This window comes from Tasmannia lanceolata, unplaced genomic scaffold (genome assembly GCF_043159265.1).
Source record: "Tasmannia lanceolata isolate RefF3 unplaced genomic scaffold, GAP_Taslan_0.1 ptg000002l, whole genome shotgun sequence".
Classification (NCBI taxonomy): domain Eukaryota; kingdom Viridiplantae; phylum Streptophyta; class Magnoliopsida; order Canellales; family Winteraceae; genus Tasmannia; species Tasmannia lanceolata.
Window position 1 is genome coordinate 35,913,350 of NW_027518679.1, and position 10,722 is coordinate 35,924,071.

General features: G+C 37.7%; 1 protein-coding gene and 1 pseudogene across 2 annotated transcripts; both read left to right on the top strand.

Annotated features, from left to right (window-relative positions):
• The first annotated feature begins 1,336 nt into the window (after nt 1-1,336).
• LOC143891171 (secreted RxLR effector protein 161 pseudogene) lies at nt 1,337-1,816 on the top strand (annotated as a pseudogene).
• Nucleotides 1,817-2,716: 900 nt separating this feature from the next.
• Nucleotides 2,717-10,219, top strand: LOC143884388 (thaumatin-like protein). 2 transcript variants are annotated; one of them, XM_077387934.1, is made up of 3 exons: nt 2,717-2,848; nt 8,865-9,116; nt 9,549-10,219. In XM_077387934.1, the coding sequence occupies exons 1-3, from the start codon at nt 2,839-2,841 to the stop codon at nt 9,971-9,973; spliced, it is 687 nt and encodes a 228-aa protein (XP_077244049.1). In that variant the 5' UTR covers nt 2,717-2,838; the 3' UTR covers nt 9,974-10,219. The 2 variants fall into 2 exon arrangements, with proteins under 2 accessions (XP_077244049.1, XP_077244040.1); XM_077387925.1 differs by lacking the exon at nt 2,717-2,848 and adding an exon at nt 8,581-8,777.
• Nucleotides 10,220-10,722: the final 503 nt, after the last annotated feature.

The following is a 10,722-nucleotide window of genomic DNA, read 5'->3' on the forward strand; positions in this document are numbered from 1 at the left end:
AACAGAGAAAACTTGAACTGGGTTCTCTTCTCATCTCTATCTAGGGCTTTTCCTACTCTCTCTTTGTGGGGTTGGGGTATTTATAAGAGGTTTTGAAAGGGGAGCAGATGGGTGGCAGAGGGTAACACCTGAAACTTTTTTTTTAATTTTTACCTCGAAAGGCCCACCATTTTCCATGGATATTTTCTTTTAATAATGAGGCCTGTTCCTGAAACTCACGTCATGCCTACTTAAATTATTGAAAACCTCACTTCATTAATGGCACGAAAAATATATCATTTACAACGTGTTACTGCAGTTACTGAAGACAATCTGTGTCCTTCTCTCCCATCCTAGTTGGGTTGGCATGGCCCAGATTAAAAGCTGTTTGGTTTTTCCTTCATTTTATTTTTTGTTTTCTGAGATCTAACCTAGTGGTTCACCGGCCATGAGCTCTGGTAGTCTCAATCATTGGTACAAAGATCGTAATCAGTACTAATTTTGCCTCAAAAATGTTGGAAAATTAGAAAAAAGTACAGTAAGAGTTTGAAGAGATTCAAAAAAGGGCATCTGTTTTACTAGTGTATTTTTCTAGGGAAAAAAGACTCAAAAATGCGTAAAATTCTGAAATTTGCGACTAATAGTCTTTATCCCATTGGGAGATAGGATTTGAGTAGGGTACGTATCTAGTTTCTGTAAATAAGAGCAATTGGCTATGTAAAGATGATCTTATTTTTGAATGAAATTTTCAGTTTCCTTTGTTTTATCTCAAACCTTGTGGATTCAAGGCCTCCCTAGGGTGAGACGGTGATCTTCCCCCTCCTTCAAGCTTCCATCACGCGCCAATAGTCACGGCTTTAGTAGCTCATTATGACTTAGAGCTACAAGAGATGGATGTCAAGACTCCTTTCCTAAATGGAGATTTGCATGAGATTGTCTATATGACACAACCTAAAGGTTTTTAGGTTGAAGGCAAGGAACATTCAGTGTGCAAACTTGATCGATCCATTTATGGTTTGAAACAAGCCTCTCGGCAGTGGTACTTAAAGTTTCACACAATTAGCACAAGGTTCGGGTTCAAGGAAAATGCTGTGGACCAATGTATATATCTCAAGGTCAGTAGGAGCAAGTTCATCATTCTAGTGTTGTATGTTGATGACATCTTACTTGCCAGCATCAATTTGGGCATGTTGATGGAAACCAAGAAATTTCTTTCTAGGAATTTTGACATGAAGGATCTCGGTGAAGCAGTGAAGCTTTCTATGTTATAGGAATAGAGATTCACCGAGATAGGGCTCAAGGATTACTGGGATTATCTCAGAAAGCCTATATTGGGAAAGTCCTGAAGTGGTTCAACATGGATAAATGCGCAGCTGGCATTGCTCCTGTGATTAAGGGAGATATGTTTAGTGGTTCACAGAGTCCCAGGAACGATTTGGAACGAGAAGGAATGAGGAAAATTATGTATGCATCTGCAGTAGGAAGTCTCATGTATGCTCAAATTTGTACCTGTCCAGATTTGGCTTACGTAGTGGGCATGTTTGGAAGGTATCAAAGTGATCCTAGAATGGATCATTGGAAAGCTGTTAAGAAAGTTATGCGTTATCTGCAAAGAACAAATGACTATATGCTCACATTTAGAAAGACAAATAGCCTTGAGGTGATTGGCTATTCTGACTCCGACTTTGCTGGTTGTCGGGACACCATGATATCCACATCAAGTTATATCTTTATGCTTTCAGCAAGACCAATATTATGGAGAAGCGTAAAGCAAGGAATGAGAGCTTCATCTACGATGGAAGCGGAGTTTATAGCATGCTGGGAAGCTTCGGCATAGGCCTTATGGCTATGGAACTTTATCTCTAGGCTTCAGGTTGTTGATACCATTACGAAGCCGTTGAAGATGTACTGTGACAGTTCTGCTGCGGTTTTTTTTTTTCAAAAACAACAAGTTATCAGACGGTTCGAAGCATATTAGATTGAAGTATCTTGTTGTTAAAGAAAGGATTCATGATCAATTAATGTTTATTGAGTACATAAGTACCACACTTATATCGGCGGATCTAATGACGAAAGGCTTACCACCTAAAGTCTTTAATGATCATGTAGCGCACATGGGGTTGGTGAGTAAGTTCGGTTGTGTTGATTAGTTGGAGTCTGCATAAAGTTTATAGACATTGTATTGTGATCACTTTTCAGCTTTTGATCATGATAAAATAGAGTTATCTGCTTTTTCATTATTTGTAATGTGCACATTGAATGGATATTTTGGAAGGGTAATGACATAAAGTGGACCTTATTCATGTTGATAAGTTTGCCAACTTTGTAACCATAGGGAGATCATTGGATAATTAAAATTTCTAATGATTACATGATCTATTGTTAGTATAACTTATTGGATGGAATATAAAGTTTTTGATATGAAATGTATAAAGCCCATGCAGGCCAAGTGGGAGATTGTTAGAAAGTTTTTAAAAGATTAGAGTTTCTAATCTTCTTATGTCCATGTTCTAGACTTTCCAAGATTAGTGTGGCCTTGCATTGTTAGCAACCTTTTATATCTATGGGTCATCCCTTAATTTTAGAAGTGTTTGGTGAAGGAAACTTACCTCAAAATCACTTTCTATTTTGGGTGTAAGTGACCAAACGAATTGGGCATTAGAATAGAAGCTCCATGGGAGCTTTAGCCTATAAAAGAAGACCCTTGGTCCCTCTTACAACACATCATTGATTTGAGAACTCATTGAGAGAGTGAGAGTTCACTTTGAGAGGTTTTCCATAGACCGTTCGGTGTGGAGGTAAGAGAAGAATTAATGGGCGTTTCTGAGTCTCTAGCCGTGCTTGGAAAGGCGACAAACCATGGCACAAGGTACTACAAATCCATCTCATTGATTTATGAATTTTTCTTTGTTTTCAATGCCAAAGATCCTATGGGATCATTCAAGTGATGTTATAAAATAACAGCTAATCCCTAGTTCAACATGGGTAAAAAATGAAAATTATCTAAGGAAGCAGGGGAAGCTCCCTTAAAAGAACACCACTAAATTATTTACAACTCGAAAAGCCTTTTTTGGTTATCAATTGGATCTATTTTTCTAGGTTTCAAATTTTGGGGAAATTTATCGCTCTAAATTAGCTAATTTCCACTCATAATTGTAAATGTCGCGACATTGCATGTTCATTTTTTTAAGAAAACAATAGTGGAAAAGAGCAATGCAATTTAAAGACGTAAAAAACCAATTTAAGCGGTAAACAATTTAGAGTGGAAAAGAACTGGTTTAGACCTATAAATTTAATTTTGTTTGCCATATTACATATTCATTGGTCTTAATTATTTACACAGACAATTCTAATCATTAATTTACAAAACACCCCTCTCTTTGTCTCCTATTCAAACAAGAAAACCTCAAGAGAGAGGACACTCTAGTCAAAAACTTGTCCCATGAGAAACTGGACATAATGCCAACACTTTTTCCTTTAGGTTGTGATTTTTCATCTAGTAACTATAAAATGAATTTTTTTGCTCGGTTGCAAACACCAGTCAAAGTTCTTTTCAAATGTATGAAAAAACAATGCATCACACTTTTAAGAAAATGAGATGTAACATGGGTAATTAGATTATTTAATTATTGCTTACATGCGGATTTCATGGATTGAGGAATGCCTAGATTCCACTAGACATGCCTTTGTTAATGGTCAAAGTCTCCTTTGTTTAAATAAGGAAGAAAATGTCAGATAAGGGCATCCTTTAGTAATCATGTTATAGAAATAAATTTTAGAATTAAAATTCTCTATGACTATTTACTAATATCTTAAATCCAGACCTTATATATAAAAATAGAAATCTCTCAATTAATTGATAATAGAGTAGGGATAATTTTTGTCATTTTAGGGAAGAAAATGCAAATTGATAGTTTCGGAGTCTCATGAATTATTCGAAATAATTTGAAATTTTTTCGGTCTACATAAAATTTTACCAACCTCAGCCACTAGCTAGAATCCGCTGCTTAGATTACAAGAAAAATATTTTTGAAGGAATTTTTTTCTTTTCATGATTTAGAGGGAAATAATATGATTGTAGTTAATTTAGATGGATATTATCTTAAACTGAAGGTGCCTCTAGGTGAAATTTGAATAGGGTTGGTCTAAGTTATCTTTTTTTCATGTCTAAAAAAGTAAGAACATCTAGAGAATTCCTGCAATACAAAAAAGGAAATTCATCGTGACGGATTTTAGATCACCTCATTTGGAAAATAGATGAGAAGACGGTATTGAAGTCATTTTCACAGCCACTTTGAATTATTTAAAATGTTTATGTAGCGGATTAGTCGCATTGGATTTTGGGGAACTCTGGAGGACTTGAGGAGTAACGCAATAGTCGCACCCAACTAATAGCTTCCACTGTGAAAACCCGAGTTAGTCGTATGGTCTGGGTTTAGCCTAGAAATTCCACAAAAAATCCATTCTCTTGTTAAAACTTTCACCCGAAAATCCTTCTCAAACAGGTAGAACCTCAAAGTTCTAATCGGCCGCTCTTTCCCTATCATGAAAATGACCAATATACCCTTATCTCATAAAAGGAGAAAAAAAAAATAGAAAAGAAATTTAAAAAGGAAAATTCTTAAAATACTCGTTATGAAAATTACTGAAATACCCTTTTCTCATGAAAAATGATAAAAAGTTAGAAAAAAATTCTGTAAAAGGAAACAATACTAAAATACTCTTGTGTCATGGAAATAACCAAAATACTCTTATCTCATGGAAAATGAGATAAGATTAGAAATAATTCCTAGTAAAATAATCAATCCTAAAACACTCTTATGTCGTTGAAATGACTATCCCATGGGAAAATGAGAAAAATAGAAAAAATACGAAATTTTTTAAAAATCCTAAACATTAAAAAAGTCTTGAAATTCACCCTAATTGCTTTCCATAATGATAATTACCATTGATGATTTAGTGTGTATCCATATTTATGTAATCTGCACGGATAACACATAAGCTCAGTATGGGTGCAACTAGGGCTAGGTTGGGTCATAATGGCCCCAACCATAGCACAACACGAGGTCGCATTATGTCAACCCTAACCTGCCTCTAAGTCTTGCAACTCTAATCCAACCCGGCAAAACAAATTTTCTCAATTGGGTCCGATTAGGTTTGGCTTGGCTAGTGAAGAAAAAATATATAAAAGAAACCATGAACCTAATATTTTTAAAAGCACGAGGGGAGGGGGTCCCCTTCTGGTCGATTTACCTAAGGCCTCAACCCTAACCAACACGATATTAGATTGGGTGTACGTGCCAGATCATGAATTAGTAAGTGCATCCAATCTCCAAAAAAGTCCCAATTGTTTCGAACTTTCGATTTTTGGAAGGGGATATTTACAAAATCCCCATGAATAGGATCAAACCTTATTTCATGGTATTTCCATGAGATTCCTCTCTCTTATTCTTAAACAAGCGCCCGAGAGGGCTTAGTTGATCCATGATTTATTTTTTATCTTTCTTTTCCTTTTCGTTAGTTTTGAGAAAGAGATTGATCAATTCATATTCTTTCTTTAAACCTTAACCAGATCCGACCCGAGCTAAAATCGGGTTGGGGTAGTTTAGGGTTCAACTAGACTCAAGTTGCACCCCGAAAGCTCAGCCACATTTTAGGCCCCGACCCCCAAGTGAACCACATGGATGTGACATGGGTCATTGGTGGCCATTGAACTCATCTTGGCTGGATGTACCTAACCCCTTGATCCATCACACATCTTCTAGGGTTCTGCGAAGAAAAGCATAACCATTCACTACACGAAATATGACTTTATCCTGCGGACTTTAGTTGGTGGTCAAGTGCCGACTGGGACTGAAGATTGGACATGAGTTTTACATAAGCCAAGAGTCACTTCAGAAATTATTTGAACCGTAGAATCACGATTAGGCACGATCTAACAGTCAGATAAGCCTCCGTAGTGATCAGATGCAATTAATGGGTGGTTTTCAAACATAAAAGACACCAGATGGTCTATAAAATGAATTTCTACTGTGTTAGTTTGAACCCCCACCCCCCCCCCCCCCCCCGGCCGCCAAAAAAAAAAAAGGTTCCTGTTATACTTTTAGTAGCCATTTTATTCTTCTAGTTACTGTTATCTTTAGAAACAATAACTAATGGGGTTTCTCAAGTGCTGAACAAACTGCAAAGGCATTTTGGGTTTTGTTTCCGCTTGTGAAAAGCGTCGACAACCATTAGCAGAGCAACTCTACTAACTCTACTAGGCTTTATTTTATCTTGGAGGCAAGTTCGTGAATCCCCTTTGCACATTAAATATCAAGTGGGGGCGAATATTGTCCTAAGAAACGCAATGACAAGTACCGTGCTTTGAAGCAAAGTCATAAAAGTTAACGAAAACTGTTTGTGGGGGTGGGGGTGTTGGAATATCACTGCCCTATTTATTTTCGACAATTAAAGCATCTTTTTTTAGCTTTTGATTCTGCAGTCAGTTTGGTCAGTGCTTCGTTTGTTTTTTACTAGCAACCAAACGAAGCCAGGACCGTGAATAAATTGGGAGTTTCAAAAGGATTTGCCTAGGATTTTTATGTTAATCCAAAGTCATTTGAATGTCTTAAATTATGTGTACATCATGATAGTCTACAAGATCGATGATCCATGATATGATTAGTACCACAAAGATTACCTCATGATAGTCTACAAGATCAATGATCCATAAATTGATTGTTAGGATAGATCTGAGGGGTGATTAATTGTCCACCTAATTGGACTTTTAGTTTTTAACAAGCCCCATTAGTAAAAAGCAAGCGAGAATTAAAAGTGGATACCTTTAATCAAATTTTTGGCTACAAAAGATGCATTCATGTGGAGAATCATGATTATCTTGTTTGAATCTTTCGTCACTCCAATGATGAGGATAACCATGTTTTATGCACAGGCAAAGCGGAATCTAGGCTTCATTTTTTCCTTCCATACATACCTTCAGTCTGAAAACAGATAATAAGAAGGCATGCATTGCATTAATTCCCATCTTAAAGACTGAGAAAAGAAGACGGAGGTTGTGACAAAACATAGCTTATATTAACCAACACATAATCTATACTAGTTAAGACAAAATACCTATTTAAAGTTGATTTTTTGTTTTCCTGGTTTTTATGAGCTTTTCATGCGCCCCTCACTCCTACCCTCCCTCTCAAGTCGCCCTCTCTCATAATCGGCCCTACAAATATTCCAGATAACACTTTTTCATGGTGGCCAAACATGGCCTAAAAATTTAGTCTCACATGAAAAAGTTAGAAGAGTGGAAAGTGGTTTATAGTATTCCTCTATTTAAGATATGCACATGCAAATGCATTGATCATCTTTTAAAACACATGTATCTTTTGCAATTGGTGGGGCATACGCACCATCCATACGTACACATGCACATCCATGATCAAGTAGTGCAATTCAACTTGAAAAGGCACCAGTATGTTTATAAAACAGACCAACAACGCATCAATTGTAATACGCTACGAAAGTAGCACTAATACTACAAATTATAGTGTTTTTGTTCTCTTTTTCTCTGATAACCTATTCGCAGAAACCAAAATCAGTATGTCCAAAGTGTAAAATCCAAAAAATCCAAAGGTGTTCGAGTCTGTTTCCATCCATGTATAAACATTAACATAGTTCAATATTTTGATTGGACCTCCAAACCATCCCTGCCCAAAAGACAATTTGAGTGGAAGATCGATAGCCTTGTTTTTATGTGATTTCGTACTATGCAATTCCTTTGTTTGTGGGATCATTTTCCCTCGAGGAAGTGCGCCTTTAAGTACTGGTCTTTCATATCTCCATCAAATTCAGCCATCCTCCTCCATTCTTAAACAAAAATTTGGAGGAGAGACTCTATAAATTTTCATTCAAGAGTCAGAAATAAGTGAAACAGGCAAATGGGTCTGTATTAAAGAACATTATTCTTGGTGTTTTCATTCTCCACCGTTGGAAAAAGGTAAAAGTGGTAATGAGAAATGTTAAAGAAGTAAACCCCCATTGCTCCACTAATTGTCTTAAGAGTGCTGCTAGGGACACCAGCTGCGTCACCCCGAGTGGAAGTGAACAAATCCTTACATGCCACATGTCATGCGGAGGGGTAGCTTTGTCATTTTAGAAAACATGTGGCCAGAGTTCTTGTTAACTTGTGAAGAGGCTATTTGTTGGGTTCCACACTCAGTTACAAATTTACAATATCACTGTTCTTATCTTAATCGTTTTTTTTTTTTTTTTTAAGAATTTTTTCTTGAGAGGATCCCTAACACATGATAAAAGGTAAAGACAACCCGTAAAAATCAATAAAACATTGACCACTTGGCCTAGGATACCGGTCCTTGTCTCCTAATCTTCATCATTTTGTTTTAGTTTTGTTTTCAATTATCCTCATTGGGATTTTGTGATTGATTGAGAGACCCCGCTCCACATTTAAATCACGAAGCCCAAATCATCATAAAGTTAATAAATGATTAAAAAAAGTGAAAGATAAGAAACCTCCCAATCAAAGCAAGGGATATATGCTCAGTATAAAGTCAAAAAGCCACCGATTAGTACGGGTTGTGCTCTTCATAAACAGTTTTCATGTTGGCGAAACTGAAGGAAGCCACTCCCCACACACACCCACTTACACCCCCTTTCTCTCTGTCACACCCAACACTAAATATAATCAACACCCACATCCTCGAGCAAATTCAAAACCCAAAACATGTCTTCTTCTTCAAACCTCCTCTTCTTCCTCCTTTGCCTCTCCCTCTCCATCTCATTGTCCAGTATAACTTTCACTCACTATGCACTTCAAGCTCTCTTTCATCTCTCTCTCCAATAAGAAATTGAACAATTTTCATTTTATGTTGCAGGTGGGACCCAACTCATACTAGTAAACTACTGCAATGAGAGCATATGGCCCGGTATCCTCGGCGGGGCTGGCCAAACATCCCCCCAAGACGGCGGCTTACATCTCAATTCTGGAGAAGAAACAGTCATAGACTTTCCAGACAACTGGTCGGGGAGGATATGGGGTAGGCAAGGATGTTGCTTTGATGACACAGGCAAGGGCACATGCGAGACCGGAGACTGTGCTGGGCTACTCAACTGCAAGGGAATGGGCGGTACTGTGAAACAACCAATTACTCCAAAAGCTCTAGCTGAGTTGGTGTTATTTAATCATTTGTATACTTCAACACTCCCCTCACGTGTGGCCCCTCTTCTTTGGGTTGGCCGTAAACGTGGGTTTTTAATATCTAAGAAGTTGGTGGTTTTTTTTTTTTTTTTTTAATGCTGGTGCATCTCGCCAGATCACGAAGATCAACAGTCAAGATCATTAGAACCTTAATCGGAATGTCCAGAACCCTCAAATCACCAATCAGACGGTTCTGACAATCTTGACTGTTGATATTCATGATCTGGCGAGATGCACTTGCATCGGTTTTGAATCAAGGACCTGCCGTGAGGCAATAGCGCTGATACCATGTGAAACAGCCAATTACTCCAAAAGCTTAAGTTGATGAGTTGGTGTTATTTAATCATTTATACTTCAACAGGTACCCCACCAGCCACCGTGGTTGAAATGACGTTTGGAACATCCAAATCGCCGTTACATTACTATGATGTGAGCTTAGTGGATGGATTCAATTTGCCGGTATCTATGACTCCGGTGGGTGGCGGGATCGGGTGTGGCGTGGCTGCGTGCGAGTCGGATTTGAATGTTTGTTGCCCGTCCATGTTGGAGGTGAAGAGAGGAGGGAGAGTTGTGGGATGCAAAAGTGCTTGTTTGGCCTTGAAATCGGCTAAGTATTGTTGCACTGGGGACTATTCTTCGCCCAAGAGTTGTAAGCCCACGCTCTTTGCGCACCTCTTCAAGGCTATTTGTCCACAGGCTTACAGTTATGCGTATGATGATTCTTCTAGCCTTAAGACATGTAGGGCTTCTCGTTATCTTATCACATTCTGTCCTCCAGCTAAATAACGATGATGGAAATTAGAAGGGGGTTTAATGCTTAATGAGTTTTCTGTGGGCTTATTACTAGTAGTAGTTGTTTCTCGTTGTAGTTAGTGTGCTTTTTAGTTATTGAATTCTGTTTTTTGGGTGTAGAGAAAGTGATGTTGTTTCCTTTCTTAATGTTGCTGGTTAAGTTTTCTGTATGTGAAACAAGATGGAATGTCTTACTGGAAATTTGAGCTAAGAAGATTTGTTGGTTAGGTTTGTGGGTGATTTTTGTTTGCGGGCCATCTAAAAAGAAAAACGCCTGAAGCTTATCAACTTTGTTTTAATGGCAAAGAATTAAATTACTAAGAAAAATGAGCAAGGAGAGCTCTCCCAGTGATCAAGACAAGACAACAAAAGAAGAACAGGAAACGCTCCCCTCACAAGACAAAGACCCATCAAAGAGGAAGGAAATCAAATATTTCTAAGGCCGCCATAGAAGTTCCCTCCCTAGATAGCCTATTGGGATCACTATTAGCCAATCTTGTCACATGATGAAAAGATATATATATGGAGGACACTGTTATAGTGTTATTCAATCAGGAGAGACAACCACCTCATAGCTCACTTCTAAGACAATCATTTAATACCTTACTCCTAAAAAATGGGCTGTGAAATGGCATTTGCGAAATTTACTTGGTAGTGTCTCTTATCACTTTGTTTTACACTTTTTCTGATTGGCTGCGAGACCATTCGAGAAAACTATAATAGCCATTGACAGCTGATTAAAA

What these genes read in the sequence shown, in the direction of transcription:
- LOC143884388 (XM_077387925.1), top strand. Translation starts at nt 8,714, where the DNA reads ATGTCTTCTTCTTCAAACCTCCTCTTCTTCCTCCTTTGCCTCTCCCTC. An exon ending in CCTCTCCATCTCATTGTCCA is followed by an intron (nt 8,778 to 8,864) that starts GTATAACTTTCA and finishes TTTATGTTGCAG; the next exon opens with GTGGGACCCAACTCATACTA. An exon ending in CAACTGCAAGGGAATGGGCG is followed by an intron (nt 9,117 to 9,548) that starts GTACTGTGAAAC and finishes ATACTTCAACAG; the next exon opens with GTACCCCACCAGCCACCGTG.